This window comes from Diplotaxodon limnothrissa, linkage group LG2 (genome assembly GCF_057381915.1).
Source record: "Diplotaxodon limnothrissa isolate DT_005_m linkage group LG2, D_limnothrissa_male_GT1.1, whole genome shotgun sequence".
In the NCBI taxonomy this organism is placed as follows: domain Eukaryota; kingdom Metazoa; phylum Chordata; class Actinopteri; order Cichliformes; family Cichlidae; genus Diplotaxodon; species Diplotaxodon limnothrissa.
In genome coordinates, this window is record NC_140597.1 from 3,561,624 (window position 1) to 3,588,865 (window position 27,242).

The window sequence follows — 27,242 nt, forward strand, 5'->3', positions numbered from 1 at the left end:
TGCCCCACTCATGTACTGATCCATGTGCCTGTTCCTCTAAGGCCCTACCCATATGGAAAAGATATGTATAAATCTTATAAAGTTTGTATCTGTCTTGTGTGAAACTTGTATGAAAAGCATACAAGAGTGAAAACAGATATAAGATCCCTTGAAAAATTATATAATGAAACTTGTATGTTTTGGATACTTACTAAAACAATGTATGAAAGTAATGAGAAAGTGGCCACTTTCATGAGTGAATCACATATAAGTTTTTACTATTTCTTTTCCATATGGGTATGATGCCTGACAGGAGCTTCCATGTGGTACTGAGGCAGGTTACTGACCAGTAGTTGGATGGGACCAGTCCCTTCTGTGGGTCCTTGGGGATCAGGAGTGCCCTGCCTTCAGCTAGCCCAGGGGTCTGCAACCCTCGGCTCCAGAGCCACACGTGGCTCTTTCATCCTTATACTGCAGCTCTGTGTGAATGGAAAAAATACATTATAAGTATTTAACTGAAGTGTTAGTTCTTTTTAGAAAGTGTAATTCTAACTTGGAAGATTATTGTGATCTTGAAATATTAAAATAAAATTATATTTTATTATTTTCATTGCTCAAAATAAGTGTCACACTCACAGAAGCCTGTATATCCGCCAAAAGTCCATGCATTTATCGAGACTTTCAACCCCGGGTAGGCCAAGTATGAGGAAATGTAAGAAAAGAAAAATATCTTAAGAAAATACAACATTTAATGATGCCTGGGCAGATGGAGAAGGCTGATCTGAGTAAAAATCAATTCAAGACGTGGATGAAGTCTGCAAATTCAACTATATATGCAAATTTTGTGGCAGCTCAGGAAATAGTCAGGCATGGGAAGCTGTCCATGGACGGAGAATATATGAAGGATTCATTCATTAAGATTTCAGAACACCTAATCGCAGACTTTAAAAACAAGAGAGATGCCTCTCTCTGCGAAGACTGTCAAAGACAGAACCACAGAAATGGCGTTGCTGTTTAAGGTGGAGCACATGTACTCTGATCTCCTGCTTTGTAACAGATTCTGGTGGCTGTCCAGAGGAGAGGTGCTGAAACGCTTCGCTGCATGTCAGCGAGAGGTGAAAACTTTCACGAGCAGCAAAGGGCTCACCTTTTCTGAGCTGGAACAGCCAGAGTGGCTGGAAAAGCTGCACTTCATGGTGGACATGACAGTGTTAGTATTTGAGTCCAAACGGAAAGTTTTAGCCAGAGATTTACAGAGAGGCACACTTTCTCACTTCCCTCTGTAAGGGAGTGCAAACAAGCTCATGAGTTGATCAATTCTGAGTATTAGCAGTCTGCAATCACCACAATGCAAGCATTGTTTGGGAAACGATTCAGTGAGTTCAGAGAGAAAAACCCACATTATGCTTCCCTGTCCCTCCTCTGACCATCGATCCATCCCTATTAAATGTGGCTGCAGGTGTAAGTCAACCTGATCTGGAGATCGAGCTGGCTGACATAGCTGACAAAGATATGTGGGTGTCCCAATTCAAACACTTGACAGGGGATGTTGCCCATAGCAGGCCAATAAGTTCAGAATCACAAACTCGTGTTTGAAACATGAAATGCCATCCCCAGCACCTACATAAACATGAAGAAATATACATTTGGAGTCCTATTGATCCGCATACGTATGTGACTAGCTATTCCACCATGAACTATGTTAAAAACAAAAACTGCTCATGCCTCACAGGTGACAGTTTACAGTTCTGCGTAAAGATGAAAGTTGCTTTGTACAGCCCAAATTTGCAGACGCTGTGCGCAGAGGTTCAGGAACAGAAGTCCCATTAACCAGTTAAAATAAATATTTATGCAAATATTTGTTTTCCATTGTTTAGTGACATATTGTTTTTTTCCAATTTATTTTTTAAATTCAGGTCAAGGCTCCAAAAGCCCAAAGGCGATATACGGATGACCCCTCACAATATTGTTTTGCCTGTTACATGGATAATTTAAGTTCAGCTTTTTAATTCATTTGAAAGACGCCTTGGACTCAGCGTGTTTCTCTTTTGTTATTATTTTTTTAAGTGTTCAAGATGATCAAAATGTGTTCATTACATAAATAAAATCTAATTTTCTCTGTAGCACTTCATGGGTTTCATAACCAACACATTATAATTGATTATACAAAGCATAAAGGTAAAAAAACAACAAAACAATATATACAGTGTTATCTGCATTTCAGATGTCACAAAGTATTTGCGGCTCCCAGTGTTTGTCTTTTTTTACATGGAAATGGCTCTTTGGGTGTGAAGGTTGCCGACCCCTGAGCTAGCCATTCTGGGTGTGTCTCATTGACCATCAGCTGGTTCATTTGTGCTGCCAGACGCTCATGCAGTGCAGTCAGCTTCTTCAGCCAGTAGGTGTGAATCATGTCAGGGCCTGGTACAGTCCAGCTCTTTATACTGGAAAAGCTTCCTTCTTAAAAGTCTGGCACTGTGGTTACTGGTTCAGGTTCGTTGTTGTGGTCTGCTCTTAGATCCACTAGCCTTTGTGGGTTGTGTTCTTCTCGTATTGCTCTGGAAGGACACGGCCTTGGTGGTGCTGTTCATATATTGTTCCCCGGCCACTGAGAGTACACCTTTGATGATTCCATGAAGTAAAGCTGCTATATTGCTTCGAGCTGCTGGTCAATGCTGTGAGTCTTTGCTTGGATGTAGATTGACAGTAAACTGACAAACTTTACTTTTATGGTTTGCTTGATCTCTGACTGCTGGCTCACTTACCTAAAAGTCGAATGGGAATCAGCCTTTAGCTTTCATGCCCTGTTTTTGTTAAACAAGCCTCCTGATTCAAGAGACAGACTTCACTTATCCTATTTACTCACTATGTAAGTATTTAAACGACATTTTGCATTTAATCATTAGTTATTATTAAACTATCGCTCTCTTCCACAATATCTGCTTTATTCTGTCTTTAGATGAAAGTATATCTAGTTCTGCTGAAGGTTTCTTCTGTTAAAGGGAGTTTTCCCTTCCTACTGTCACCAAGTGCTTGCTCAAAAAGGGAAGATTGATTTTTGGGGTTATCTCTCTATTATTGTAGGGTCTTCATGTTACAAAACAAAGTGCCTCAGGTTGAATGTTATTGTAATTTGGTGCTAAATAAATACAAATGAATTGAATTGATTGGTCACCTATCTCTTAAACACACTCTCAGACTTGGAGGTACTAGAGCCCAGTTAACAACAAACCTTCCCAGCAGGAATCAGTGAGCACTTGTTGAAGCCAGAAAGCCCACATAAAATATAAATTAAAAAGAAAAATATTCCCATGATCTCTGAACTGGAAACCTCTGACAATTTGACTATGGCTAAAAATTATATCCTTAAAAGTTATGGATATAATTATAAACAGAACAATTAACAAAAAGCACCATTTGTGTAGCCCAAGACCTACCAGCAACTAGCATGTTCATAGTGCCATTTAGAAAGTCTATGTGATTAACAAGATATTTAGTACATTTGTACATGTAAGATATGAGTTCATTGTTTGAGAGTGTGGTAGTCGAGATTTTATCGTTTTTATATTAATTCCATATTTTATGTTTATTTAGACATTTTGCGTGACTTCATCGAAAGTAAAGACTATTTTTGTTTTATAAAGCATTTAAAAAAGAAACTGAAATGTAATGAAATGACACAGACAGGGCACAAAGACACATAAAACACACAGATATTCATCCCCAGATGCAAACATAAACTGGACCCAAACGCAGACAATGGAGATGAATGTGGATCTTTAACAAAAACGAGCCTTTATTCTTGACTGCACAAAAAGCTACAAAACAAAAGGTGGCGGAGGAACTGAGAAAAAACAAACAAAAAGCTAAACCGGGAAAAGCTCAATTAAAGAACATGAGGAACATAGAAAACATTACCAAAAACCTGAAACTGGAAACCTAAGACATGGAAACCTTGAGGAGGAAATGCAGGATGAAACACGGGGGATGACAAACAGGAGAAAACGCAGACAATCTGACAGAGGCAAGCGCACACTATATATTACACACAGAGAAGTGAGGAAATGGCAGGCAGGCAGGGAACACAGCTCACAATAATCAGACGAGATGAGACCAGGTGGAAGCAAAACAGAATACACTGATGCACAAGACTCTCCGAAGTAAAACAGGAAAGGGGAACATAGAACCAAGAACACTAGACACAACACAAGTAACACAAGGGAGGCACAGAGAACACCTAAACACTGGAAATAATTACAAATAACGAATAAACTAACAAAATCAATGAATATTAATAAACATAAACTGGGAGTCACTAGACTCCGGACCCTCAAAGCAAGTCATATTCATCATAATACATGTCATTATTATTGTTGTTATTATTGCTGTTGTTGTGATTATTAGCAGAGATGATGCATTGCAAGGCGGTCCGTGCAGCTGTGCATGATATAACACTAACATGCAAACTAAAATGGGACTAGGTGACCTAGCATAAAAACAACGAAAGCTATAATTCACATTCAAATTTCCATTCAACTATTTAAGGTAGAAACAAACTACATTATCTAATCTTAAAAAAAAAAAACAAAAAGCAGCAAATATAAAGTCAAGCTCACCTAACAGGAAAGACAAACAGGCAATACAATGCTACTGCAGTAACAAACAACATGGCTGCAAGGCTCAGTTCAGATAAACTCACCAACACAGTTGATCCTGACTCTCACATTCCTGAATTTATACTGTCAGTCTGCACAAGTGTTTTCTCACACTACAGTATCTCCAACAAAAACAATTTGTTTTTACAAGAAAAGCTTCTAATTCAGCAGCACTCAACTTAATTTCTCTTACAAAGGCAGAAAGCTACCTATGGAATGAGCGGGACTCACGTCTCCTCTCCAACAGGAGTGTGAATCCACTGATTAAATCACATAGTAGTTTGAGGATTTTTTTTTGTTTTTCTTTTTCTTTTGCAAAATTTTAAGTTGATGTGTTGATTTTTCTTTTCTTTGATATTTTTTCCTAATTTTCTTTTATTTTCTGTGTTTTTGTTTTTTCAAGAAAACACACAACACTTGAAATCAGGATTTAACTTGAGAGTAGACACTGTCCTCAGCAAAGTCTCTCTTCCTTGTGCTTCTCGATTTTCTTTCACTGAAGTTCAGTGCAACATAGTTTACATGGCCATCAGTTTCAGCCTGTGTAATAAAGATATGCAATAATAACAACCAGGTGAAATAATAATAATGAGCTTTTCAGTTTTAATTGAATAACAAGCATTTTCATTACTTACTGGTTGGTGTGAGGTGTCAATTTGGTCTTCCGATATAGCATTTTCTATTCATAAAGATGAATTCAATTATTATGACAAATACAAAATAGTAACATGCATTTGATGTGGCAACTATTTCAAAATGTATTTCCTAACATATAAATATATAACACAAAACATTTAATATGTATTCATATTCATATTTAAACAATGGAAATGCTACTTGAATAACGGGGCAATCTTAGCTTTGGAAATCATCATACAACACTTACCTTTATTTTGTATTCTTTGGTTGCAGATGAGGAAAACATTTCCAGTGACAGAAATGACCAAACACACTATTATTAAGGCCAGTTGAATAAATGCCGACTGTGTTTTTTCCACTACAAAACAAACAACCAGAAAGATATATCAAAGTTTCCAAAAAAAATCACTCATATGCTGCCAACATACCTTGACTATAACTTCCAGTAGTAAACAAAAAATCATACCAGCTTTCAGATCGGTTCCATTTCCAAATAATATCTCCCCACATGTGGCCACAGCACAATAGTAAGTCCCTTCATCAGAGGAGCTGATGTTCTTAGAGAAGCGATAAACACAGCTATTCTGAAGGTCAGATGGTTTTTCACATTCATTGCTTCTCTTTCTGCCAGTGTAGATGATGCTAGGATGAGACTTGTCTGAACCAGCTCTGAACCAGAACATATCACGATCCCGTGCATATGTGTTGTTGTCAGAGTCAGAGAAAACTGAACACTGGAGAGCTGTTGTGTCTGCTGGATTGACTGGATCTGATACAGCTGGCCACTGAACGACAGTATAGTTTGATGCCCTCTGAGTGTTTCCTGTTTATTAAAAATATAAAGACAATCGTCAAAACATGCTCCAACACACTAATACATTTTTTGAAAGTATGCCAGTTTATTACCTTTTACTAACAAATATGTCCCACTCCATTCAGGATTAAGCCATTCAATGATTCCACAGTGATAGATTCCTTCATCCTCTTGGACTGTCTTCAAAATGGTCAGATTGCTAAATGTTTTTTTATTACATGCGTCATATCTTGATCTAAATATTTCTTGACCATACTGAGGTGGTGTAGTTCCATACAGTGTTGAAATCAGTTTGAGCTCATCCCCGATACTCTGCTTGTACCAGTGGACTTCCAAAGTGCTGAGCTCTTTATTGCTGGGTAAAGCACATGTTAACGTTGCTGGTTCACCAAGCTGAACGATTTTCATTGGAACCAAAGAATCTGAATTAAGAGAATACAGAAAAAAATTATGTGAAAATGTTCAAATGCAAAATAATTCATTTTATTTTCAACACATTTTTTTCTATTTGACATAATTTATCTTCATAGAATAGTTGTGGAGAAAATTAAAGAGCACTTACATCCTTGATGAAGAAAGAGCAAAGTAATCCACAGCACCATCATCATGACACTGCTCGTTGTTGAGAACACGGTCTTTCAGTGAGTGAAGGAGGCAAGATGATCATGTTAGGTAAGGCTGTAAAATGATTCTGATTGGTTAACACATATAGATTCAAAAGGACCCTTCACGTCACACTGGTTCCCTCCTGGGCTCTGTAAAACATTTCACCTCTCTTTGATATTCTGTTGTAATTATCCATTTGGTTAATTTTTACTTCTCTCTTGGTGGTTATTCGTTCTCTATTCCTTCCTTTTCTTTTCATCTGAAGGACATAAACAGTGGAACAGTCACCACTTCTGTTTGTGGTGTGTAGTGCAAGAAATAACACAAAAACATTACATATTGAGTTTCTGATGAAATTTGACATCTTGACTTGGAGAAAAGCTGGCGCACAGGATGAAGCGAAGGCTTTTGCCCAACTAATGTGCAACTTTATTTATTTATATGTTTTTGCATTTTTCATAACAAACCAATCAGCACTTGCATTGAATGTCACCCATGTTAACCCCATGGTGGAGCTAGAGGTAAAGACAGAATAATGTTACCTCCAAGACCTTAGCTGGTATACACTGTTTTACTTTCTCAATCAAAATGGCATGTCTTCTTTGCATCAGCTGGCTGTATAAAGAATATCAAAATACCTATACAAAGATATGGTATAGACCTAAGTTATGAAATCAAATCATTATGTTCTAAGACAGTTTTCCTTTATTAGTCTGAGCAAACTCTGCACAGCATGGACTGATTTCATGTCCTTTGAGATTGCAGATTTCAAGATCAACAATTGTACACTGCTCAAAAACTTCAGAGAGGCACTTTGAAAACATATCAGACCTCAAAAGTCCTGAGGCATCTCCTCCCAGATCAGGATCAGGGCATCAGTGAGCTCCTGAGCAGTCTGAGGTGCAACCTGCTGGTGTCAGATGGACTGAAACATAATGTCCCAGAGTTGTTCTAATGAATATAGATGACTTGAACACTGGGCCCATTCAATTCCTTTATCCTCCAGGACTTGCCTGCATACTCTTGCAACATGAGGCCATGTATTCTCATAGTCTGTCAGTGGATCCAAGGACATCTAATGGCAGTAAGGGTACTGGTGCCTATCACTTTGAGGTCTGTGAATTTTTCCACGGATTTCCTTCCTCAGACCACCAGTGACCCAACAACAAACTGGTCATGCTAAATGATATTACAGGAATGTTTTACATGGATTCTACAGACGCTTTCCATCTCTTGCATGTGCTCAGGGTGAACCTGCTCTCACATGTAAGAAGCACAGGTCACCAGTGGTAGATCCTGTTCGTCCTTGCACAAAAGAGTATATACCAGTCCTGCTGATGGATAAGGACCTTCTATAACCCAGCTCTCCTAGATTAACTGCCTGTCTCCTAGAATCAATTTAATTCAATTCAGTTCAATTCAGTTTTATTTATACAACGCCAAATCACAACAGTCGTCCCAAGGCACTTTATGTTGTAAGGTAAAGACCCTACAATAATACATACAGAGAAAAACCCAACAATCATATGGCCCCCTATGAGCAAGCACTTTGGCAACAGTGGGAAGGAAAAACTCCCTTTTAAAAGGAAGAAACCCCCTGCAGAACCAGGCTCAGGGAGGGGCGGGGGCATCTGCTGCAACCGGTTAGGTTGAGAGAGGAAGACAGGATAAAGACATGCTGTGGAAGAGAGCCAGAGTTTAATAACGAGCCAGCATCAATATTCTTGAGACTGTGCTGGGAGATACAGCAATCATATGTGATGTGCTATTCTTGAGGAGTTGGACTACCTGTGTAATACCTGTAGTGTCCAGTAGTAATTGAAAAATTGTGCTATCAGTTATAATTGATTTGATGACATACGCTGATTGAAAGGTGTTTCTTTGTTGTTGTTGTTTTGTTTAATTTAATCCCATTCTTAAATCTATTGAAAATTTGTAGACAGTGAAAAGTCATGAGGAGGAGTCACAAGGAAACCAGTCAATTTTAGTCTGCGCTACCAATTCTGCCAAGAGGAGTGATCCAGTATCCATTCAGAGTACCCAAAAGCATCTGGGGGCATAAAACCAAATATCATTGGAGGTGTATGCATATATCAAAGCCTATTTATAAACGTTTGACTTTGTGTAGATAGAAGAGAATGCAAAAAATACATTAAAACTTATAAACCCTATCATTCTAGGTATTTTTGTATTTATGCTATTTAATCATTCTACCTTGAAAGAAATCATTAAAAGCTCCAAATTGCCATGACATTCGTGCCTATGATGAGTGTAAATGCATCCAGAACAGTATATCACCTAAATAAACTGTTTCTGTCACGGTGTGGCATGGCACACCGTGGAAGGAGTGGGGAAGGAGGACCCAGGCGCGGTGCTCTACGTATAGACAGTGTTTATTTACAGAGGGTGATATCAAACAACAATAAATCCCCGTGTTTCTCCCCAGACTCCCGTGTCGTGTCCTCCAAGTGCTCTCTGCTCCCGTGTCTGCACTCCCGGTGCTCGCTGCTCCTTAAGCCCTCCACGCTCCTCCTGCGGGAAACAATAGCGGCAGCAGTCAGGACACTGAACAATGGCAGGCATACACTACACGACCAAAACCTAAACTGGGTAACTAACGTGGAGTCCCAAGCAATGATCCCGCGTCGGTGGGAGCTCCAAGACTCTCCTAAGTAGCTCCCCCGACGAGCCCTGATCAGCGGCAGGTGTGTGGCTTCGGGTGTGGCCAATCCTTCCACAGGGCCACACCCCTCAGGCCTGCAGGTGGCTGAGCTCCATCCTCCAAGCATACCCGCAGACGTACACACACACGCACACACACACACACACACACACACATCTACAAGCATGGAGAAGAGCAGCAGCAACACCAAAATACATATAATAATGATAATAATAATATAATACATAACTGCTCAGGGATCCTGGGTCGCCCAGTCCCAGGACCCTGACAGTTTCTATGCAGTTCTCATTATACATCCCTATCAAAAGTTTAAGACCACTTGAAAAATAGCAAAAAATTGTATTTTGCAAGGTTAAATCTTAACAAAGTTCCAAGTAGAGCTTCAACATGCGACAAGAAGAAATGGGAGTGAGACAAAATATTTGTTTAGAGCATGCAATATATTGAGAACAATGCTTAAAATGAAACAGGCTCTTCTACAGCTGACCTAAAGTTTAGGACCAAATCTGTGCAGAAATGTGGATTCATTGTCATTTTCTGTCAGGTAGTCACATTGTCATGAGTTTCTGATGGCAAAGGCAAAAAAAATGTTTCATTTTTGAACATGTTCAGGTTATTAAACTGCATAAGCAGGGTCTCTTGCAGCACACAATCAATGCTGAAGTGGGATGTAGTAAGACAGTGCTGGTCAGATTTTTTGGGGTCGGAGGATCCCATTGGCTGTCATCAAGACACTGGACGATCCTGAACCCAAATTAAGGATGTTACCGGTACTAACTGCAGCCCCATAACCATCAGATGGCATCTGAGACTGAAGGGCCTCAAAAACAAAAAACGTATTCAAAGGCCTCGTCTCTTTGAACAGCACAAAGCTCACCTTTTGGAAGTTGCAAGAGAGCACCAAACATGGGACATTGAAAGGTGAAAGAAGGTTTTATTCTCTAATGAGAAAAAAAACTAGATGTTTCTAATAGTTTCCAATGTTACTGGTATGACAAGCAGATCCCACCTGAGATGTTTTCTACAACCCACGGTGGAGGGGGTGTAATAATGGTCTCAGGTGCTTTTTCCTTCTGTGGAACAATGGAGCTTCAGGAGGTGCAGGGGCATCAAACGGCCGATGGCTATGTCCAGATGTTGCTGAGAGCATCCCTCATGACTGAGGGCCCTCGTCTGTGTGGTAACGACTGGGTTTTTCAACAGGACAACGCTACATTACACAATGCCTGCAGGATAAGGATCTTCTTCCAGAAGAATAACATCACTATTTTGGCCGGTCCTGCATGTTGCCCTGATCCAGTTGAAAACCTTTGGGGATGGATGGCAAGGAAAGTTTAAAAAAAAGATGAACAACAGTTCCAGACAGTAGATTCCCTTTGTGCGGCCATCTTCACCACTTGGAGAAATGTTCCCACTCACCTCATGGAAACGCTTGCATCAAGCTTGCTGCAACAAATTTTTGAAGTGATTTTCAGAGGAGCCTTAATGTAAGGTTAAATCAAAGGTAAATAAAGAAAAAATCAACTGAAGTTCAAAATACAAATTTATGTGTGTGTTTTTTTTTAAAAAAAAAATGCCTGTCCACATTTATCATTACTCTGGATTTTAATGTTCCATCAACTGTCAAATTTACCTATTCTAGTCTATTAATATGTTCTCTGAGATGAAAACCAACAGACTAATCATTCTTCTAATCTGTGTTTTTTTTTAGCTACAGTTCCATTTGTATAAAGTAAATGAAGCACAAACACACAAACGGCTTCTCTAACATTAATAAGGTATAACTCATAAAGGTTTGCATATATATAGTATAAATTATTTACCACAGTTTACAATCAACCACTGAAAAAAATGGCTGTGCCCAGATTGCTTACATATCAAACAGATACGGGATAATAAAATAATTTCTCTACTTTAACATAAAAGAAGACACTATTAAATATTTACACTTGGGTTTTAAGGGGTATTTATTATTTTCTTCATTATTTTATTTACGGGTTGTACGGAAGCCCCAAATGCAATTTCATTGTTCTCTGACAATGACAATAAATAAATAAATACTAAATACTAAAATACTATTAGCAAAACCACCCAAATTCTAAAAAACTGACCAGTTCTTTTACCTGTAGTATCTTGCCCTAAACATAAAAAAGAATCCAAAATACTAAATGAAATAGTTTTTAATCAACGAAAGCAAGGAAACAGGTTTATACAGATAAAAAATTCAGGGATTTCAAAAATGTGACAAGACTTTGTTTTAGTTTGAGAGCCCAAACTTGTCAGCGATGAGGCAAATAAACTGCTCACAGTTAGTATTTAATCAAGGCAGCAAAATAAGAAGACCTGTCACAAATAATAGGATCTGCAATCATGTTTCAGGTTCAATTTAATTTTTAACGGGCTCTTCACCACTGATATCAGCTTCAGCTTTTAACTTGAGAGTAGACGCTGTCCTCGGTAATGTCTCTCTTCCTTCTTCCTCTTGTTTTCCTTTCAGAGAAATTCAGTGCAGCGTAGTTTAGCTGGTCATCGGCTTCAATCTGTTAATTAAATATTAGAAGAAAAATATTGATGCTGAGCTTTCCAGGTAGACAATATTTGAATTAAATAACATTTATTTTCATCACTTACTGGTTGGTTCAACTTGTCAGTTTGTGATTCTGATACAGCACTTTCTTTTCCTAAAGATAAATAAAATGTTTAAAACAAATATATAATAGTGAAGTGCACTTTTTTATTTTAGATTGCATGATCCTTAATAAAAATCCTGCTGATAGGAATGTGTTATTCAAAAAAATAAGTTGGTACACTAAGCAGTGGGGGGGACCTCATTGTAAGCAGGTTTATTAACAATGGTGTGATTGACTCCTGATGATTTTACAGAATAACTTATTATATGAATTTTTACGTTAAATCCATGAATGATTGGTCTTTCCATTATTAAAGTCTAATGAGATCATTTATGACTTTTAAACAATTGTAATGTTTTATAACACTTACCTTTAAATGGTTTACATACTCTTGAGTTGAATATGAGGAACACATTTCCAATGACCGAAATAGCCAAACAAACTATTAATATTAGCATTTGAGTGAATACTGATTGTGCCGGTTGCACTACAAAAACACAAAGAAAATGTTTTAGCACTCAAATCGGTATAAAAATATCTTGTTTGTTGTTTAGAACAGTTAATGAAAAATCATACCGAGTTTCAATGCAGTTCCATTTCCAAATAATATCTCCCCACATATGTCCACAGCACAGTAGTAAGTCCCAGCATCAGAGGAGCTGACGTTCTTAGAGAAGCGATAAACACATCTCTTCTGAGTCTCAGATCGATTCTCACATTCATCATGTGTATTTCCATGAGTATAGATGATGTTTGGATGAGATTTATTTGATTCGGCTCTGAACCAAAAGACACTAAGATCTTCTGAACATGTTGCTTTGTCAAAGACAGAGATGATCGAACATTGCAGAGTCACTGATTCTCCTGGATGGAGTGGGTCTAATACTGGAGGCCACTGAACAACAGTATAGTTTGATGTCATCTGAGTATTTCCTGTGTATTACAAAAGATACGGAGATGCTTTAAAGCTTATAGTAGAAACTTTAAAGTTTGTAAAAGTAGCTCAGTCTTACCTTTTACTGACAAATACGTCTCACTCCACTGAATGGGATACATCCACTCAGCTATTCCACAGTGATAGATTCCCTCATCCTCTTGGACTGTCTTCAGAACGGTCAGGTTGCAAACATTATTAGCATTTTCCACATTAAATCTCTTTCTAGAAAACTCAGGACTATATTCAGGTGGTGCTGATTTTGACAATGTCACAATTAATTTAAGACCATCTCCAGCACTCTGCTTGTACCAGTGGACTGTTATACTGCCGAATTCTTTAATGGGCAAAGCACATGTTAATGTTGCTGCTTCACCGAGCTGAACGGTTTTTACTGGGACCAGAGAATCTGAAGAAAAAGAAAACACAGAAAAATAAAATGTTGTAAGATGTGGAAAATTTTTAATGCAAAATTATATTTATTTGGTTTCTGTTCCTGCAGGTCACAATATAAATCATCATGACAAGTTTTTCACTAAGAATAATTTTGGACAAAAGAAGAAAAAAGTACTTACATCCTTGATGAAGAAAGAACATTGTAATCCACATCACAATCATCTTTACACTGATCTATGTTAAGGACTTTTTTGGTATTTCAGTGAAAAGGAGGTGAGATGATTACAATAAGTCAGACTGTAATGTGCACCTGATTGGTTAACTCTGAAAAGATTCAAATCTACACTTCCTGTTACATTTACCTCCTCCTGGGCATAGTAAAAAACGGCCACCTCTCTTTTATCTAGTGTTGAAGTAATCCTTTTTTAGCTATTGTTTTGTACAATTTCGTCTATCCCTGGATATTTATTATTTTTGTTAGTGAATCTTAAACATGTGTGCCATATAGTCTTAGAAATATATTAGTTCATCATGGTTTGCATTTTAGAGGAAATTTCCTGGTTGGCTGTTTTGCTGGCAATGACAGTTTACTCCTGAGAAGCACTGCAGAACTGACTAAACCAATATCCCCTCCTAAAGAAGATAACCTCACCTCTTCAAAATCAGAACTGCCATATTTGCAGCAAAATTCATTGTGAATCAACCAACATTACTGAAGTAGTTTAATAACGATCACACGTGTTAACCCCATGGTGGAGCTAGAGGTAAATCCAGAATGATGCTAAACTTATACTGCAGCATTTTACTGACTAAATCAAAATAGAAAGCTTTTCTTTGCATCAGCTGGATTGAGAAAACCTACAACCTCAGATAATAATTATGAAATCAAGCCTTTATTTGTAAATGTAGGCATCTTTATCTGCCTCGTTGAAAACTCATTGTTTTATGCATCATTAACCCTTTAAGACCCACCATAGAACCAAGTCCGCCAGAGCTTATATTATATTTTTACATGCTGTGGAGCCATTTTTGGGAGCATTTCAAGTTTATATACATCAATACAACCATTATAGCCCAAATCTTAATAATATGTCTGCATTAAGTGCATAGTAATTACATAAATTGCAAAAAAGTGCAATAAACTACAAAGTTAGAGAAAGTCAGAGACTCATCCCTCAAAACTGTAAATACAAAAAAGTTGCACAAACTAGTTTCCCACCACAGGAAATTTATTTTGAGTGTCTTCATAGTTTTATTTTTGAAATACACCAATTTTTTTATACTGCGGGAAAAATGAAAATAAATATTATAATGCAAATTTGCAAAATAACAGCATGTGCATCAAAATAAACTATTTCCAGCTGTGCAATATGAGTCCTAAGCATCCCAGAAACGACACAGAAAGTCATAAAGTCAAAGATAACTTTTAAAAACACCAATATAGGCTCATAAGGCCCTGATGGTAAAAAAAAACTACATTTCCGCAAAATGACGTCACTTCCGGTTTCGGGCAGGTCATGGCGCTGATGGACGTAGGAAGTGTTTTTTTGAAACGGAGTGTCCCCGCTCCAACCGGCTTTAAAGGGTTAAAAGTTTCTTCTGGGCAATATGAATCAACTAAATGCCCCCTATTCCAGTCAAGAACAGGTAATACAGATCAATGAAACACATTTCAAAAGTATTTCAACTCAAAGTAGCAAGAGAAAAATTATGAACATATTTGATGATCATGTCAATAAAATCAATTTTTAACTTGATGCCTTCTCAATACCCACTTTAAATTTTGCAATACATTTATTTTTACGATGTTTTTTATTTAAAGGGCTTTAGAAGATGTCATTTTAATCATACATTATATAGTATTTTATTCCATACACTTAAAGTACTTTGTTTGCCTCATATTCACAGTCAATTTAGAATTACCAATTCAACTAACTTGGATGTCTTTTGATTGCGGGAGGAAGTTGGAGTACTTGGAGGAAACCCATGCACGCACAGAGAGATCATGGATACACCACACAGAAAGGCCTCAGCAAGGACTTGAACTATAAGCCATCTTGCTGAGAGGAAACAGTGCTAACCAATCCGTCAGTGGACCAACTATTTGCAACTTGTGTGCTCCAAAGAGCTCTTAAAGTATAAACCCTCAATGGTCATGAGAATTTGCATGATTATGATTAAGGAATTGACCTCCCAGCCCAAAGCAGTTGTTTTTTAGCCAAAACAAAGCTAAGTCAGTTATATTAATCACATATTCTCTGGAATAAATATCAATAAATGAAAATTTTTTCCAAGTTTGTGTTGTGTTATCCCTGACATGATTCTGGATCTTTGACCAATTAGCAGATATCACCTGGTTCATGTTCCTATATTATATTCTCCGGCCTTCTTAGATTTAGTTTTGCTTCTAAAATCTGTTTATTACGGAGCCCCATAGGGGACATGGGAAAAAAAAATTAAGATGGACTTTTGCGAGATCTCGCAAAACTAACTCGGGATCTCACAAAACTTTTGAGAGATCTCGCAAAACAAACTTGGGATCTCGCAAAACTTTTGCGAGATCCCAAGTTTGTTTTGCGAGATCTCGCAAAACTAACTCGGGATCTCACAAAACTTTTGAGAGATCTCGCAAAACTAACTCGGGATCTCACAAAACTTTTGAGAGATCTCGCAAAACAAACTTGGGATCTCGCAAAACTTTTGCGAGATCTCGCAAAAGTTGAATTCCAACAATGGCGGCAGCTACTTAGTTGTAATATTAGGCTTCCTGGGTCACAAAATACACTTTTAAGATATTTTGAGGCGTGAATGTAGTTGTGTAAACGTCAGATATCTGCTCGGTTTACAAGACATCACATATTTGCAAAAGTGCTCCGACGTTTTTGGAGATCTGACACCCACCATCTCGAAGCTAACGGGAGGTCGAGACCTACTACAGCCGGGAGGAACACCGCTTTCCCGGCACATCGTGCCTCGACCTCCCGACCTCCGTAGAATGCGGCTAAAACTTTTGCGAGATCCCGAGTTTGTTTTGCGAGATCTCGCAAAAGTCCGTCTTAATGTTTTTTCCCTCCCATGTCCCCTGCGGTGCTCCGTAGTTTATAGTTGTAATTTGCTTGTAATCCTAATTTTACTTTACACTGTCTCTCCTGTGTTCCCTGTGACTCGTTAAGTCTCTGTCACCCTGCTAGTATTGATTCTGGTACCCATTTGTCCTTTGCCTTGTTCTTAGTTTACTCCATGCGTTGTTATTTAGATTTATTTCACCTGTGTATAGTTACCATTGTGTCTCCACTCTGCCCTCACCTCTTGTGTTTTTGTTACCTCAGTTTGTTTCAGTTCCTTATCGTGTCATTCTGAATAACAAGGCATGGAGTAACCATTTCATGTTTACTGTTTGTTTGCCCATGAGCTTCCCCCCCTCTTTGGATCTATGGCAGGGGTGTCAAACTCCAGGTATCCTGACTCTTTTACATGTGACTCTGCTGCAACACAGTAAGTAATTAGCAAGATCCTATAGAACGTGACTGCATAACCCTACTCAAGAAAATTTAAATAAATGTAAGTGTTGGGAAAAATGTGTATTCTTCTAGTAAATAAACTCTTCAAACTTGTTTAGTGAAATCCGCCTTTTGAGTCCACTCATCTGGCATCTGATGTGACAAAACTGCATTGTAACATTGTTTCTCAAATCAATACCAACCATAGTTCTATAAGCAAAGTTATTGCTGACATAATGACTTTTTTTTGCATTAAAGGCTTTCTAAATTGTTATTTTAAAGATGTAGATGAGATTTAACAATAAATATTGTATAGAATCTGTCCAAATACAGAAAAAATAGGAAAATAAGCACTAAAATGTGTGTTTTGGATTGTTCCTTTTAGAAATAAAATATCTTGGAAGCAAAAATATAAAAAAAAAAATTCTTGTACTGTATTGCATTAATTACAAAGAAAAAAACAACAACTGACACCTCAAAAATATATTTTTAATTACAAAAAGTAGGACAATCATTGAATACAGTTTAAAATCAGGGATTTGAGAAATGCGACAAAACTAAATTTCTAGCTTTGAGAGCCAGTCAGTAATGAAGCAAATAAACTGTTAACAGTTAATATTTAATGAAGAGGAAAAAAAAACATGACTAAAGGGTCACAAATATAGAATTTCAGGAGATTGTCGTGGACATTTTAAATAAACCCGCAAACACCTTGGTGAGCATGATTTAAAGTGAGTTTAATAACATATTGCAATATGGAGAGACTCTGGTCAAATACCTAAGCAGTCTCTGACGATGGCTGCCGCCCTTACATCTTATATACAAACAGACAAAGACATTCCACAACTCCTACATGTTGCCCAATCTCACAGGCCTATACCTTCCCTTCAAAGAGAGAGGGAGAGAGAGAGGTAAAGAATTACACATGTTTTTGCCGAGCCGTCACCTAGAGATTAGCAGGAGTCTCACCATCTGTTTAACGTCTCCCATGAACTAACAATGGCTCCTTTCTGTGTGTGTGTATATATGTGTGATAGAGCATAAGGCCCACTTGTGGTGCACATGCATACAACTGGTGAAAATGTAATTCTACAATTACTAAAGTTATATGGTTAAAACATGTGATCAATACAAAAAAAAGCAATCTTCCACGACATTGTTACTGGCATCAGCGTTTAACTTGAGAGTAGACACTGTGTTCAGCACCCTCTCTCTTCCTTTTTCCTCTTGTTTTTCTTTCAGAGAAATTCAGTGCAGCGTAGTTTAGTTCATCATCAGCTTCTTCAGTCTGTGCCGTAGTTAAAAACAGTTATATAAAAATAAAATTATATAATTGAGATAGAGTTAGGTAGATAGTCTAAGGAGCTTGGAAAGAAAAGCGTCTGGACTTCTTTGAGTTGCTTGAAGACGTTTCACCTCTCATCCGAGAAGCTTCTTCAGTTCTAAGGGTCAAATGGTGGAGAGTCCCAGATTTAAACCCAGTGGGACTTTCCCCCACTGGGGATGAGAGATGAAATGTCTTCAAGCAACTCAAAGAAGTCCAGACGCTTTTCTTTCCAAGCTCCTTAGACTACGATGACCTGGATGACTGAGAACCTTCACAGACAGTTAGATAGAAAAACAATTGTCACATCTTTTAACACCAATAATTATTATTACTTACAAGTTGGTGCGAGGTTTCAGTTTGTATATCTGATAAAGCACCTTCATTTCCTAAGAATAAAAATAATAAATAAATAAATAGTGAAATGAACTTAACTGTGTCATTTGACTTAGAACCTAAAAATCTCATGCATAGAAATACATTGTTCTAATAAAATATATTAGATTGATTAATTACTAACCACTATAAACACCTCAATTATTGCAGATTCTATTCATCGTTCTTCTGTAGAACTTATGATATTGTATATAAAATGTATAAATGTTTTACTTTTTATAACGCTTACCTCTATGTGATTTACATACTTGTTGGTTGAAGATGAGGAACGCGTTTCCAATCACAGAAACAGCCAAACAAACTATTAATATCGTGCTCTGAATGAATACTGTCTCAGTTGATTCTACAAAAACAAACAAACAAAAAGTTCTCAAACATTTTTATCACTCGTGCTGATTTTGTAAACAGAACTTCCAGTTTTTAAATAGAAAATCATACCAAGTTCCAGTGTAATTCCCTTTCCAAATAATATCTCCCCACATGTGGCCACAGCACAGTAGTAGGTCCCAGCATCAGAGGAGCTGACGTTCTTAGAGAACTGAAAAACACATCTATCCTGAGGGTCAGAACTTTTCTCACAGTCATTACTTCTATTTGTGTCAGTGTAGATGATGTTTGGATGAGCATTATCTGATCCCTCTCTGACCCAGAGAATATTGAGACCTCCTGGACATGTCTGGTTGTCAGAGTCAGAGAAGACTGAACACTGAAGAGTCATCGTGTCTCCTGAACGAACTGGGTTTGATTCTATCTGCAGCTGACTAACTGTATAGTTTGATGTCCTCTGAGTGTTTCCTGTAATAAAAAAAGATTTTTTTTCAAAACACGTTTTAAAACAATTTCAAACTTTGTAAAAGCATGTCAGTTTATTACCTTTTACCAACAAATACGTCCCACTCCATTTAACTCCAATCCTTTCTGTGTTTGCACAGTGATAGATTCCCTCATCGTCTTGATCTGCTTTCAAAATGGTCAGGCTGGCAAAATCATCACCTATGTCAAATTTCAAACTAGTAAATTCAGGACCAAAAGTAGGTTCTGTAGATTTGAATACTGTCACTATTAACTTCAGAGTTTCCCCAAAGCTCTGCTTGTACCAGTGGACTCCTCTACTGCTGAGCTCTTTGGGTATAGCACATGTTATAGTCGCTGGTTCACCAAGCTGAACAGTTTTCACTGGAACTACAGTATCTGAATTAAGAGAAAGCAGAAAAATAAAATCTTGTTTGATATATATTTAACTTGCACTACATGCAAGGTACATGTAGTGCAAGGTAACTTATAAGTGCAAAACTATTTTTACAGCAATTTATATGCATCTGTTTGACAAGTAAATTCTTAAGAACATTTTTAGACAAATTTAAAAAAGCACTTACATCCTTGGTGAATTAAAAACAATGTAATCCATAAGATGATCATCTTGACAGTGCTTCTGTTGGAGACCACACTGGTATTTCAGTGAGTGGAGGAGGCAAGATGGTTGTTTTAGGTCAGACGGTATCTGATTGGTTAACACACAATAGATTCAAAAGTACATTTCCTGTCGCAATTGCCTCATCCTGGGCTTTGCAAAACCTATCACCTCTCTTTCATCTTCTGTTGCAACTGTCCATTTTCCAAACAATAACACCGTATAGTAATGTATAATGTATAATGTGTGTGTGTTAGTCCCCATAGGGAAATTACTCCTCTGCATTTAACCCATTCACCCAGTGAAGCAGTGGGCAGCCACCAATGCAGCGCCCGGGGAGCAGCGTGTGGGGACGGTGCCTTGCTCAGGGGTACCTCAGGGTAGCTGTTCAGTCGAACCCCCGACCTTCCGATCATGGGGCAACCACTCTACCTACTGAGCTATCCTGCCCCCCCCCCCCCTTTTTTAAATTTTTTTTTTTTTTAATGTTGCCTCTATTTGATTTTTATTCTTGTCCTTAAACCTTGAACACTCAAATAGGACTCAGTTCAGTCAGCACTGCAATTTGTGGCATGTAGTGCAAGGTACAGATATATATCATGTTTTGCATTTGAAAACAAAGTTTTAAGACTCATCATTCGCTGGGGAGAAAGAATGCTACCTCAAAATTCAAGAAGAGCTGAAGAGCAAAGCTGAACCAATGCCTCTTGCACGCATGAGATGATTTAGCCTCTTGACAAAAAGAGATAATGAGTAAGTCGTGGGTCAAATTATATAGCAAACAACACTGCAGTTGTTGAGATACCCGTGTTGCAGAAAACACATGATAAAAAATGAAAAAAAAAAACTTCGCAAAGCAGCAATTCTGCAGGAATTTGTTAGAAGTCAACTATCTATCCTGTCACGTTCCTGGGTCTGACCCAGCGTTTTGAGTTTTAGTTTATTTGGATGATATGTTTGAGTTCTTTAGGGTAGCTAAGTTGTTTACTAGTTTCCCTTTGTGTTTTCTACCGCTGTATTTCAGTTTCCCGTTCCCTTGGCCCTTCATGTGTTTCATGCTGCGTGTCTTATGTTGTCAAGTTTATATTGTCTTGTCTGCGTCACATGTTTCCTGTTATATTTTGAAGGTCTGTGTCCTATGTCAGTGTAGTCAGCTTTACTTCCTTTGTCTCGTTATGTCAGACTAGTGTCAGCTGTTTCCCCATGTGTTTCCACTTCCCCTCATCACCCTTGTGTGTATTTAGTCTGTGTGTTTCTGTTCATTCCTTGTCAGGTTGTCTGTTGTTCACGCCATGTTCTTTCCTCCAGGTTTCATGTCCAGGTTTTTTCATATTGTTGTTTAGATTTCCCAGTTTAGGTTTGTGTTAATTTTGCTTCAGTTTGCCTTGCCTTTTGTTTGTACCTTTTACCAGCCGCATTAAACGGCTCACTCTTTGTTAACATTCAAGTTTTGTTCCCTGTTCCTTGGGGTCTGCGTTTTGGGTCCTTATCAATTCATACAGTCTGCCCTCGCCAGACTGTGACATATCTTCTCTGCCCAAAATGTGAACAATGGCATCCTTGAAAGAGTGACCTTTGTCCCTTAGATGCAGAGCATTGTCCTGTTGAGGTGGCTCTTGTCTCCCATCTCTAATCCAGTGTTTGAGATCCCTTGCAGGAAGGAGGAAAAATAAAGCAAATTTTGTGGTCATTGAGTGAAATCCAATTCAGTTGTGCAGTTAGAAGACAGAAGGTGGCATTGCAGATAAAATAGCTATTATTACCTTGGAATTCCACAGTTAAACAGAAATGACTAAGAGACCACTATGACTGACTCAACTGTCAAATTCCTGCAGAGAGTAAGGTGAGTTCTGAAGATTCAGCTGAATGGGATGAACAAAATCCAGCCAATCAATACCTAAGTCCTGCCAGTCATCAAAAACCTTGTTGAGACAATAAGCTGACAAAAAAAAAAATAAGCAACTGATCTCAAGACAAGGAAGCTCCTTAACATGCATGGAGGGTTTCACCCCTAATCCAGCACCCTAACACTGAGGATTAATGACTGTCAGAAAGAAACACTATCTGAGATGATACAAGAAAGATCCATGACTACATAAGAAAGTTGGTCACAACTGATCGTGTGCTAAGTGATACCTCAGGCTTCAGAAACCAACAAAAGAAGAGGCACATGAAAAAGGAACCGTTGTGGAAAGACAGAATCCTGCAAGACAACCAGCAAGTGGAAAAAAATAGATGACAAAGAAGATCGTACCAATGGCTGGACAAAGAAACTAATCTCTTCATACAAATCACGGCAGCACAGGAACAAGTTCTAGGCAAAAGATCTAAGTACTTTAAGCACAAGATCAAGATCATTAGAGACCCGGGTTTACCGGATGCAGGCTGTTCCCATGAGATAATCCAGCACATAACAACAGGGTGCAAGATGCTTGCAGGCATGGAACACCATAACCAAGGGGCCAGCATAGTATAGAGGACCATTTGTGCAGAGCATGGCCTAGAAAATGAGATACACCCCAAAGGCGTTCAGAATGACCAAGCTGTGGGACTTCCAGAAACAGACAAACTTGTGAAAGCTAACCAGTGGGACATAATAGTGGAAGCAAGCAGAGGAAAGGGCTATAGTGATCTATGTAGCAATATCAAATGATGGCAACATTAGAAAGGACCACATGAACCTCAGGAAAGAGCTTCAAGAATAGTTAGAGAAATGTGGAAGTGAAGGCAACAGTGGTCTCCGTGTTAACTGGACCCCTCGATGCAGTGATGCTCAAACTGAGAGAGTGGCTCCAGTAGATTCCAGAAACAACATCTGAGTTCTTTTTCCAGATGAGCACAATCCTGCAAACAGCTAAGATTCTGCATAGGGGCCTCAAGCTCCTAGGGTCAAGCTTGAAGGACAAAGATCATCCAGAGGGTGAGGGATTAACTTTCTACTACCATAATCATTATGAAAGAATAAAATACTATCAATTTGGTTATTTTAATCTCACACAGAAAAAGCAAAACAAGAACATACAAAGATAATATGTTAAGACCAGTGAACACTGAAGAGTCACTGAGTCTCAAAGAGTGACAATCTTCTCCTGAACAGCAGCATAGTTTAATGTCCTGGTTTTTTCCAGTGTTGTAGAAAACTATTAACAAATGGTGTATCTTGTATTGACTCAGAACATTTTGCTGAAATCAGCTTTTTGTAAACATTTGAAAAAAAAAGAAAAAAAAGAAAGACAAAATCTACAGATCACAGATGTTTCTATCTGTACATCACCCATTAAGAGCGGCGCATATGTGTTTGCACAGCTTTTCATTGAACTGTATAACCAGAATGTCAGCGATGCAATGATTCACAATCCATCACAATTCCCAATTTGTTATAATGTGTGAAGTACAGAAAGAAAAAAAGTGATACATTACCTTGTCACTGCTTGCCCAAATTGCACAAAATACGGGCATGTCTATGCAGGATTATTATAGCTACATTATCATTAGAAACAATAGCCATGAAAAGAATAAAAATATGTTAACGTATCAGCATTTGACTTTACTGTCTTGATGCATGTTCAATCATTCAGGTAAGAAAATCCCAGAAAGTTTATTCTGTTCATCTGGATGTAGCGTTTGCAGTGATAGAAACACTTTGTCACACATCCAAGTGACTTTTTCAGACTCCGCTGAATGCAGAATTTTAACCAGTCTTAAAAACATTACCTTTGTATAATGACTGGAGCTAGCACCACTGAATGAACAATGGGCTGTGAGGTCAGGTTCATGATCGTTACAGTTTTTCTTGATTGCTTTGACCTGGATAAAGAAACTGGGATCATCATCACTATCTCAGCAGAGCAGAAGACACCTCTTGCAGATTTGTTAACCTTTTCTCAATTGACACAATTCCTGACCACCACTGACCACATCCTAAGACACAACCTTATGGCCACGAAGCAGCTCTACAGAGTTCGATTTCAAAGGAACTGTGGTGTTTTGAAGAAGGCAAGATGCCAATAGGTGGAGGTAAGGAAACTCCACTATACTGTAATAATGCCTTGTCACATCATGCAGTTAAAGTCAACTGGAGCCCCTTTCATTGTAATTTTGCTTGAAGCTGCGGGGGCACATCATGTCTTCAATCTCTGCAAAGTGAGGAGACGTGGAAGGGACCTCATTGGGTACAGGGCTACTTTCACAGTTCCAGGACAGAGGGGTGCCAACCTAACCATGTGTGCTGCCATCTCCAATGAGGTTGTCCGATTCCATATCCCCACTATTGGCCCATACAACACATAACGCCTCATGACATTCCTGAATGCACTTCATGAGAGGCCAATCACACCTGAGGAAAGAAAGCTGTTGAGGCTCTTTGTCATTATCTGGGATAATGGGGCTTTCCACCACTCTCACCTTGTCATAGAGTGGTTTGCACTATAACCTTGTTTGATGATGCAGCTCCTCCCAGCATATTCCCCATTTTTGAATCCTATAGAGGAGATCTTCAGTGCTTGGAGGTGGAAGTTTTATGATCACCATCCCTATGAGCAGATGCCCTTGCTGGATGCAATGACTGCCACTGCAGAGGTGCAGAGGAATGTCAGGGTTGAATACGGCATGCAAGAAGATTTTTTCCCTCACTGTAGTATCAATAGTAGGTATTTCTTATACTGTAATAGTTTGTTGTTGTTGTTGTTGTTGTTTTTACAGTATTTACAGTATTTACAGTATTTAGGTTTTCAGCAACAGGTTGAAAAAGTCATGGAATCAATAAAACTTAATCAAAGCAAGATGTCCACTACCTAGCACCTTGCTACTTACCTTGCAAGTGGTGGACATCTTCTTAAGCTCCTTATGTAGGATGTGGTTGCATCTAATTAGCATGTTTTATTTATTTATAAATATTTATATTTCAAAAAATCGTATCAATCATATCAACTGGTATGTCATGAAATTCTTTTTTTAAAGTTGGGCATAGAATTTATTCTCAGTTAAAATTCATTCTCAATTAACTCAATTAGCATTGAGAAGTTGATTTATTTGTTTATTTTTCTTAAACTGAGATGTCAGTTCTGTGTGCTTTTACTACATTCTGACACAAAAAGCAGATGAAAAAGTATATAAACAAACACAGACCAGAACACTTTCTGTAATTGTCTAATTAGGATAAATGTTAGTCTGACGATGCAATTGTTGTCTCAAAACAGTGGTACTAAACTGCTTCAGCTCTTCAGTTTCAGCTAACGCTAGTGATCTTTGTTTTGCACGAAACAAAGGAAGACGAAAGGTCTCTTGAGAAGCTTTTTATCTACCTTTGCAATGTCTTCCTTATATTTCTTTGCAGAGCATTGTTTGCACACTGAGGCAAACACAAAGTCACAGTCATCACTGACAAACAACTGTGGATGGAAACTTAAGCATTTCTGTGGTTGGGCCTTCAAAGAAAGATGTGAGGGGCTTTTCTTTCTGTCTCATTCTCTAATGCAATCTAAAGAAGATGGACTTGCACCACTATTCTAAAACATTTTGAAAAGTGAGATGACAATATGTAATCGTCATGAGTATAACAAAAAAGCTTACAAAGGCAATTAAAGAGTTAAACAGGGAAGGGTAGAGATCCACCTTCTCAGTCATATGTGACCATTGTTATCACACTTTTTTGTGTTTTCTTTTTTTCATAGTAGCCGGTATAAGAGGGGAGGTGCAAATCAATTGTTCCTCCAGGCCTCTGTGGCAACGGCAACTTTTAAAATGTTTGCCAAATTATTGTTTACAGGTTTGAAGCCCTGATGTGGTTTGTTTCCAACATGCCTGGCTTAGAACAGCGATGGACAGGCAGCTTGTCCAGATTATTATATAATTCATCTAAAAGTAGCTTGCTTAAGTCTGACTCTTCTCTCACTTCCTATCCAGTTCAAGTTAACAGTGAGTTCTGTTGTGAGTAAACAGCTTCAGTGGTTGGTCAAAGGATGGAGACATGGCCCACCACAACCTTTGTCTGTCAGTGTTGCTGTTGCATGTGGCTTTGCTTATTGTTCTCTTGAGAGAAATGCGGAGGGCCTTTAGAAAGTGCTGTGAGACCAGCAAGAACCTTTATTCATCCTTTTTAAAATCAAGAGATCGGCTGTTTTAGTGTAATAAAAACCCATTTATCCATCTAAGGTCGTGGCGGACACATGTACAATTGTAATATATACAGTTCTTTAACAGAACTGCAGTCTGTCATTAAGTTCCTGTCTTTATCATCTAGCACTTTACCTTTGCTTGATACCATATCCAAATGATAGCAGAATTAGGACATGGTATGCAGCCAAAGATAAAGAGGCTAGTTTTGAAGATGTATTAAGATGTGAAATCAGAAGACTGGATTGAGCTTAACTGTCACTGTGAAAAGTACCCCACACCAGTCTGCATATAAGTAACCTAAGCAGGAAGAGACACACAAAACCAGCATACAGAGTTGGGGAGGTGGTTGAAATAACACCCTTCATTCTCCTTAGTCACCTCAGAGGACTGTTTCATGGTGTCACAAACAAATAATGACTTGAAAAAGCTGAGAAGTTTCTTGCTTCTTAGGTCTGTTCTGAGGAAACCGCTTCAGAGGTTGGTCAGAGGCCTTCCACACCCTTCATTTGTGAGTGTGGCAGTTGAATGTATCTTTGAATCACTGAAATGTTAGATGAAAACACTTTCACATCAGACATTCAGACTATAAGCACGGATTGTATTTCTAACATGATTCGGTTAAACATGAGAAAGCTGTCATACACTTTGGCAACCTAATACTTGTACAGTTAGAATACAGTGATGTATATTATTGGCAGTTGACACATATAAAGCTCTGTTTCTACTGTGCCTACAAGCCTTCCCTAAAACCCACAGGTGGTGTAGCTCTCAAAATATCTCTTTTCTGTATCATTTGAAATTAAAAATGTTCCTAAATATTTATAATATTTAAAGTTAGGTCATTACTATTTTAATTGATCAACCTACTTTTCTAAACTCTGGTAAACTGGAACATTTTAGTTTATGACATAAAATAGCTTGCATCATAAGAGTGAGGTCTGTCTGATTTACAAACACGATGAAGCTAAAACAAATTCCCAGAGCTTGTGCTGGGATTATGATTGTTCTAGGATGCCCTCTGGATCCAGTGGAGGTGGTGAATGTCAGGAGATCGCTGGCTAAGCTGTCATCGCTGTTGGACCACATCTCCCACCCCATGCAGGAGATTCTGACAGCACTGAGCAGCTCCTTCAGTGGCTGCAGCACCCACGATGTGGG

At 38.3% G+C, this 27,242-nt stretch overlaps 3 protein-coding genes across 3 annotated transcripts; all 3 read right to left on the reverse strand.

The window, feature by feature from the left end:
* Positions 1-390: 390 nt before the first annotated feature.
* On the reverse strand, positions 391-6,692 carry LOC146638051 (uncharacterized). The gene is made up of 5 exons (XM_085374362.1): positions 6,650-6,692; positions 6,180-6,509; positions 5,740-6,096; positions 5,521-5,631; positions 391-458 (listed from the first exon to the last, which is right to left on the reverse strand). The coding sequence occupies exons 1-5, from the start codon at positions 6,690-6,692 to the stop codon at positions 391-393; spliced, it is 909 nt and encodes a 302-aa protein (XP_085230488.1).
* A 5,107-nt stretch (positions 6,693-11,799) lies between these two features.
* Positions 11,800-13,558, reverse strand: LOC146638052 (immunoglobulin superfamily member 3-like). Its single transcript, XM_085374374.1, has 6 exons — positions 13,516-13,558; positions 13,020-13,349; positions 12,583-12,939; positions 12,377-12,493; positions 12,008-12,057; positions 11,800-11,916 (listed from the first exon to the last, which is right to left on the reverse strand). The coding sequence occupies exons 1-6, from the start codon at positions 13,556-13,558 to the stop codon at positions 11,800-11,802; spliced, it is 1,014 nt and encodes a 337-aa protein (XP_085230500.1).
* Positions 13,559-18,004: 4,446 nt separating this feature from the next.
* Positions 18,005-19,975, reverse strand: LOC146638053 (uncharacterized). The gene is made up of 6 exons (XM_085374386.1): positions 19,933-19,975; positions 19,430-19,747; positions 18,995-19,351; positions 18,786-18,899; positions 18,496-18,549; positions 18,005-18,117 (listed from the first exon to the last, which is right to left on the reverse strand). The coding sequence occupies exons 1-6, from the start codon at positions 19,973-19,975 to the stop codon at positions 18,005-18,007; spliced, it is 999 nt and encodes a 332-aa protein (XP_085230512.1).
* Between the last annotated feature and the right edge of the window lie 7,267 nt (positions 19,976-27,242).

Coding starts and splice junctions, on each gene's coding strand:
- LOC146638051 (XM_085374362.1), bottom strand. CDS start 6,692: ATGATGGTGCTGTGGATTACTTTGCTCTTTCTTCATCAAGGAT. Junction 6,097..6,179: donor GACATATTTGTTAGTAAAAG/GTAATAAACTGG, acceptor TTTAATAAACAG/GAAACACTCAGAGGGCATCA. Junction 5,632..5,739: donor TGGAACCGATCTGAAAGCTG/GTATGATTTTTT, acceptor TTTGTTTTGTAG/TGGAAAAAACACAGTCGGCA.
- LOC146638052 (XM_085374374.1), bottom strand. CDS start 13,558: ATGATTGTGATGTGGATTACAATGTTCTTTCTTCATCAAGGAT. Junction 12,940..13,019: donor GACGTATTTGTCAGTAAAAG/GTAAGACTGAGC, acceptor TGTAATACACAG/GAAATACTCAGATGACATCA. Junction 11,917..12,007: donor CTGACAAGTTGAACCAACCA/GTAAGTGATGAA, acceptor TTTAATTAACAG/ATTGAAGCCGATGACCAGCT.
- LOC146638053 (XM_085374386.1), bottom strand. CDS start 19,975: ATGATCATCTTATGGATTACATTGTTTTTAATTCACCAAGGAT. Junction 18,900..18,994: donor GGGAATTACACTGGAACTTG/GTATGATTTTCT, acceptor TTGTTTTTGTAG/AATCAACTGAGACAGTATTC. Junction 18,550..18,785: donor AGTATGTAAATCACATAGAG/GTAAGCGTTATA, acceptor TTTTATTCTTAG/GAAATGAAGGTGCTTTATCA.